This window comes from Sinocyclocheilus grahami, unplaced genomic scaffold, assembly GCF_001515645.1.
Source record: "Sinocyclocheilus grahami isolate Dianchi unplaced genomic scaffold, SAMN03320097.WGS_v1.1 scaffold1094.1, whole genome shotgun sequence".
Lineage (NCBI taxonomy): Eukaryota > Metazoa > Chordata > Actinopteri > Cypriniformes > Cyprinidae > Sinocyclocheilus > Sinocyclocheilus grahami.
The window spans coordinates 268722-275695 of record NW_015506273.1 but is presented as its reverse complement, the minus strand read 5'-3'; the positions used below and the strand labels follow the sequence as shown (position 1 = coordinate 275695).

Here is a 6974-nt window from a genome sequence, read left to right as displayed (position 1 = left end):
CTTCACTCCTGATTGTCCAGGATCATTTCCTCTGAGATCCAGCTCTATCAGGTGTGAAGGGTTTGATCTCAGAGCTGAAGCCAGAGCTTTATAACCTTCTTCAGTGATACTGCAGCCTGAAAGACTAGAATAGGAATGTAAATGTAACATTCAGATTAATTGATTATTCTAGAAATGTTCTGAACAATCTAAATCCATTAAAGGAAACATTTTGTGAGATGGAAGCAAACCAAAAAAAAAAAAGGACCTTTAGTATGTCAGGCATCAACTCACCTGAGTTTCTCTAGCTTACAGTTCTCTTTCAGCCCATCAGAGAGCAGCTTCACTCCTGAATCATGTAGATTATTGTTGCTCAGATAAAGATCCCTCAGACTGCTGAAGTCTGAACTGAGAACTGAAGTGAGAGCTGAACAGCTTTCCTCATTTAGATCACAGTTACTGAGCCTGAAAATAATAATAAAAAATATATATTATGGATATATAACTGTACCATTATTGTAGGAAGCAGAGGTGTTGAGAGTGAAGCAGCACCAGAGAAACCAGCAGATTACCAACGAAATTTGATAATTTATGTATCTTTTCCTCAGCCTTTAACAAACATGTCGGATGGGTTGGGGATCTCCCACAAAAGAAATGCTCAATATGTTAAATTACTAGCACTGACCAGCATAGTTAATTTTATATTTTGTCCACTCCTAGCGGTTTAATATAAGATTTAATAAATATATAATATATTTTGTGATTCCTGTTGTGTTGAGTGTAGCTGCTGGTGAAATGTACTCACTTGAGTATCTTCAGTTCACACACAAGATTCTTCAGTCCCTCACAGATCTCTTTGGCTCCTGAGTCCAGCAGACGGCTGTTGTTCAGGTTCATCTCTTTCAGGATGGTTTTGGAGGAGAGAACAGTAGCTAGAACTGAACAGCTTTTTTCTGTCAGCTCACAATTATTCAGCCTAAACACAAAAAAATAAATAAAAAATATTTAACACAAATTAGATCAATAGGTCTTTATACAGTCGGCCTCATTTACGAAACGAACGGACGGCAGAAAATTGGGCGTACGGTCGTTTCAATGCAAAACTTGGAATTTTTCAATATGGACGTGAGCGGTGACTACGATCAAATCTCACGCCTGGCTTTAAGGAAGCTACATATATTATATATGCATTTATATTATATATGCAGGGCTTTAAGAAAATAATCATAAAGTTCAGGTCATAGTTAGAAGAGAGGGGTTACTGTGTGAACACTGGTGACCATAAATCTGAATAGAAAGTTCCACAAGGCTTGATTCTTGCACTGTTCCTGTTTAACTTGTATATGGTTTCACTAGGCAAAATAATAAAAAAGAACCAAACTGATCATCACAGCTTTGCAGATGACATCCAGATCTACTTAAGTCTATCACCCAGTGACTACAGTCCCACTGACTCCCTGAGCCAGTGTATTGATCAAAGTAACAGTTGGATGCACCAGTTCTTCCTTTAAATAACCGAGAAAAACAGTGGTTATTGTATTTGGCAAAAAGGATGAAATTCTCAAGGTTAACCCAAAACTTTGGTAAATCCAGAATTTTAGGGATCACAAAACTAAACATCAAGTCAAGAATATAGGTGTGATTTAGGATTTCAGTAGTCACGTCAAGTAATAACTTAATCAGCAAACTATCATATCAAGATATAGCAAGACATACTGTAGATGCTTTTTAGATCCCACTACAACTTGATAAAATTGTTAAATGCTTTTATAACTAGCAAAATGGACTATAATCACCTCACTTACAATCACCTGCCTTCTCAAAAAGACCATTAGACAGCTGCAGCTCATACAGAGCACAATGCTTCCAGGATTATGACCAGAACCAGAACATCACACTCAGGTTCTAACATTGGCTTCCATGTACAGTTAGAATTGCTTTTATAGTATTATTGCCTGTTCATTTATTCAGAAGCCAATTACTAAGAGATAAAATAGGGTTGAGCCAGTTAGAAATACCTAATGGCAAAAACGGAGTTACAAAAATACAAGAGATGCATCAAAAAATAAAAATAAAAATAAATAAAAATAAAAAATAAAAATACAACAAATAAGATTATGCAAGCCATTTTACATTTACATACAGAAATACTAAGGTTCAAAACAAGGTTTGTTTATGTTCAACAACACAAGAAAAGTCAGTAGGCACATTCAAATCCAGACTATAAACACTGTTTAACAGTGTATTATCTGAGCACTGTGCTGGATTTACTGATTGCACTGTATTATTTTATTTCTGTATTTTTCTCTTATTTCATTTAAAATATGTTTTACATTTCTTATACACCTTTTATGAAAATTTTTAATCTTTTTTTAATATATATATATATCACTTTGAATTTGCATACATGTTCTACATGAATAACCTTGCCTATAAAATCATGTTGACTCACTTCATTTTCTCCAGTTTGCTATGAGAGTCCATCAAAAGAGCTGAGAGTTTCTCCCAATCCAGATCTCCTAATTTATCTTCACTCAGATCCAGTTCTTTCAGTAATAATGGACTTGTACCCAGTACTTTAGTAAGATAGTCACACGCTTCCTGTGCAGCAGGACTTTTCAAAAACCTACAGGAAGTAGAAGACAATTTTAGATGAGATAATCTTGTTGTAATTTTATACTGTTTGCTGCTCCCATCCTGCTTATGGGTGGAGTTCAGCAAACACAGATCATCCCCACTAATATGTTTCCATAGTTAATGTATTAATGTGAGGTTCCCTTTGGTTTTTAATTGTTCCTAGCTCAATTTAAATGTTACTCAGTTTTTTAAACTTCAGTCGTTTAAAGAGAACATGATATTAGCAAGTGTAAACATAACATTGTTGTTGTTGTTAAAACTTTATTCAGAGGCCCAAACTGAGAAAATATAAAATTGGGTGCACCTGCTGATTTATATGGCCTAATTTTTATATATATTAAATTTTAAAAGTTTATAATATAATGTCAGTGAGATCTTTCTAACAGTAAAGCAGACTACATTAATAAAACACATATACATATCAGTTGTCATTCTATATGTCCCAATAATGTGTCTTAGTGAAATGATATTTAAATTTTATTATCAAAGTGTTTTTTTTTTTTGTGGGATTCAGAGATAAACAAATAAGCGTCCCTCAAAAGCCTGATGTTTCATATTAGATACATAATTTTCATTAAAAAAACACCTGATGTGTAAATAATCAAGCAAACTTATGTTGCTTTAGCCCAGTAAGTGTTCATCTTGAAATATTACTAATATAAAAGTTATGTTTACCTTATGAAAATCAGAAGATCTCACAGCAAAAATATGTTTACCACAACTTGAATGGGGGCATTTAAAAAATAATACTAAAAGGGCTTTTACTTGCTAATGCAAAGAAATACATGTTTCTGTCAGTTATAATCTTCCATATGGCATATGATGTGATTAATTAAACACTGGATCAAATCAAGATACAGCTTGTCAACTGATTGTTGTTGCAGCATGATTCCAGAAAGGTTATTTGAAATATACAATTTTAATAAGTATTTGAAGGTTATAATCACCTGATGGTCTTCAATTTATAGCGTCCATCCTGTAGTAAATCATCAAGCTCCTTCACTCCTGATTGTCCAGGATCATTTCCTCTGAGATCCAGCTCTATCAGGTGTGAAGGGTTTGATCTCAGAGCTGAAGCCAGAGCTTTATATGCTTCTTCAGTGATACTGCAGTCTGAAAGTCTGTATATGAAAGAAGCTGTTAGGTATTGCATGTTCTGTGCTAAATAAACAAAACGAAGAACACTTAAAGTTCAAATCAATATTGTGATGATAAATAATAGTTAGAGAAATTATTGCCATAGAGCGTGCAAAAGTGTATGCTAATATAATAGCATTTTAAAATTGGCAAATGCATGCATTGACCAATGATTTAATGCTAACATCTTACTAAACAAACTATTTGCCCAACAAAGAACGTTGTTATTATTCATTCAACCTTGTGTTTTTTTTAAACACAAAAAGATATGTTAGACAGCATATTAGTCAAAGTCAAAGTGAAACTAAGGTGAGTACAGACAGTAACTGAAATTATAGCCTCCAGGTTAATTTTTTTCATGTAATCTAATCAAAGTAACACTATAAATTCAAATGTAGAAATGTACATTAATGAAAATACACACTTTAGTTTTTCCAATTTGCATTCTGTGCTTTTCAACAGAGGACAGATCGTCTGTATTCCTGAGTTCCCAAGTTTATTTCCACTCAGATCCAGCTCTGTCAGGTTTGGAGGATTTGAATTAAACGCTGAAGTCAGAGCAACACAACCTTTTTCTGTAATACTGTTATTATTCAGCCTGCAGAGAAAAAGAGAGCGTGAGAGTGAAAACAAAATACAAAAAGACTGGAAACATTCTTCAGATTGTTTCATTCACAACACACAACTAATGACTAAAGAAGGATAAATCTATATGATGGCTCAACTAATCTTAGTCCTCTAAAATAGAAGCAAAATGCCAGTATTAAGAAAATGAATTATCAAACAATATTATACTTTAAGGGTATTTTATAAAGTATTAAACCATGTGAAATACTCACATCAGTGTGTTGAGTTTACAGTGTTTATCCTGCAGTAGAGCAGCGATCTGATTCACTCGTGTGTCTTCTAGTTCACATTCACTCAGATTCAGCTCTCTCAGGAGTAACGGGTTTTTACCCACAATTCCAGTCACATACTGACAGGCTTCATCTGCAGCAGGACCCAAAAACCTGCAGAAGAGAAGATGAAATAGGATTGAATTAAACTAATCTTGAGGTAATGAAAAACAGCATCTGGTTCAGATGGTAAACAGTGTTAAACTGTTATGAAACACTTTATTACAGAAATAAAATTTATACATACATAATTTATTTAGCATTATTTCATCATGTCTCACCTCAGTGTTTTCAGTGAATAGTTTGGATCCTGTAGTAAATCACTGAGCAGCTTCACTCCTGATGGTCCAGGATCATTTCCTCTGAGATCCAGCTCTATCAGGTGTGAAGGGTTTGATCTCAGAGCTGAAGCCAGAGCTAGATAACCTTCTTCAGTGATACTGCAGTCTGAAAGACTAGAGGCAAAAAACAACAGCAAGAAAATAAAGTCTCTAATGTTGTTACTCATTTAGTAAAAACAAGTTTTAATTTTTCAGATTACAATATTTATAATTCTCAGCTCTTCAAAAATATGCATTTGTCAATATTTATGAAATGTTTCAAGACAGATGCATACTAAATTATTTACGTACAAAAGTGATATTGCTGACATACATTTTCTGTTCATGTTTAAATTCACCAAAACCTAACCTGAGTATCTGAATTGTGCACTGAGAGTTTGTCAGTAGAGTTGAGATTTCAGTCACTCCAGAGTTTTCTAGTTTATTTCCACTCAGATCCAGCTCTATCAGGTTTGAAGGGTTTGAATTAAATGCTGACGCCAGAGTGGCACAACCTTCTGCTGTAATACTGATGCAATTAAACCTGTATAAGAAAGTAAACAAATAAGATATACATATAATTATGCAACTAGTGGATTTGGCTATTGCTACTTTAGTCCACCAATATGAGAATTTCATGATAAAAGTATTTTTAGTAGTTGGCCTTTGTTTTACAAATTGACTAAATTACTTACTTCAGTTTTTTCAGCCTACACTGTTCATTCTTAAACAGAGTCGAGAAGAACTTCATTCCTGAGTTTCTGAGTTTAGTTCCACTCAGATTCAGTTCTGCCAGATTTGAAGGGTTTGAATTTAAAGCTTCAGTCAGAGCATGACAATCTTCTTCTGTGATATCGCTGTTATTCAGACTGTGTTAAGAGGAAACACAGTTACACCATTAACAATAACAACAGTTACAGTTTCAACTAAATATTTACCTATAGTTATAAGTCAACACTCTCTGGTAAACAATATATAAAACATCCAACAGCAAGTTCATAAGTATTAAAATTGTCATAATAACGATAAAGCTTACATCAGTGTGTTGAGTTTACAGTGTTTATCCTGCAGTACTGTACAAAGTTTGTTCAATCCTGAGAGTCCTAGTTCATGTTCACTCAGATTCAGTTCTTTCAGCAGTAACAGGTTTTCACCCAGAACTCTATTCACATCCTGACAGGCTTCATCTGCAGCAGAACCCAAAAACCTGCAGAAGAGAAGATGAAGCAATTAATTAAACTAAACTTGGTGTAATAAAAATAATATCTGATTCTGATGGGAAATGAGAAATTGTTTATCTTGAATTTACTTTAATGCAACAGATTGCATTAGTGAAATAATAATGTGTATTAATTCAACAGCAACTCATTGTATCATTTAATCATGGCTCACCTTAGTGTTTTCAGCGAATAGTTTGGATCCTGTAGTAAATCACTGAGCTGCTTCACTCCTGATTGTCCAGGATCATTTCCTGTGAGATCCAGCTCTATCAGGTGTGAAGGGTTTGATCTCAGAGCTGAAGCCAGAGCTTTATAACCTTCTTCAGTGATACTGCAGTCTGAGAGTCTACAGTAAAGAGATTTGACCTTTTTTAATATACAGCCATTATTATTTATTTTCTATTGTGAGATCGTTATTAAGACATCATTATTTGTGTGCCCTTGGATTACGGTTTTCGCTGAGGTGCCGAGCCGGTGACCCGGCCGCTCAGCGGTGGTACAGGAGCTGTGGCGACGGGACGTGACGTCTCCGTTCCCTCCTTCAGGGAACGAGGGTTACCATACGTAACCGAGACATTCCCTTTCAGTCGGTCACTCTCGACGTCACATCGGATGACCGACGAATTGGGATCCTACCAAAAGGCCACAGCTACTGTCCCTTCCAGTGTCCTGTGGAAGCCACCTGCGCCCCTACTTTTTGGCGTAGGCCAGGGCTTCACAAGAGGACCAGCTACTGCTACTATGGCACTACCCAATGAGTAAGACTGGATAACACTGGGAAACGT

At 35.1% G+C, this 6974-nt stretch overlaps 1 protein-coding gene across 1 annotated transcript in view; it reads right to left on the bottom strand.

The window, feature by feature from the left end:
- The window catches only part of LOC107566706 (uncharacterized), a 101602-nt gene that overhangs the window by 57544 nt on the left and 37084 nt on the right, over positions 1 to 6974 (bottom strand). Inside the window, 7 exon segments of the mRNA XM_016252235.1 lie at positions 785 to 955; positions 3564 to 3737; positions 4593 to 4763; positions 4931 to 5104; positions 5340 to 5513; positions 5665 to 5838; positions 6362 to 6535. Of these exon segments, the coding sequence (XP_016107721.1) occupies positions 785 to 955; positions 3564 to 3737; positions 4593 to 4763; positions 4931 to 5104; positions 5340 to 5513; positions 5665 to 5838; positions 6362 to 6535 (1212 nt within the window).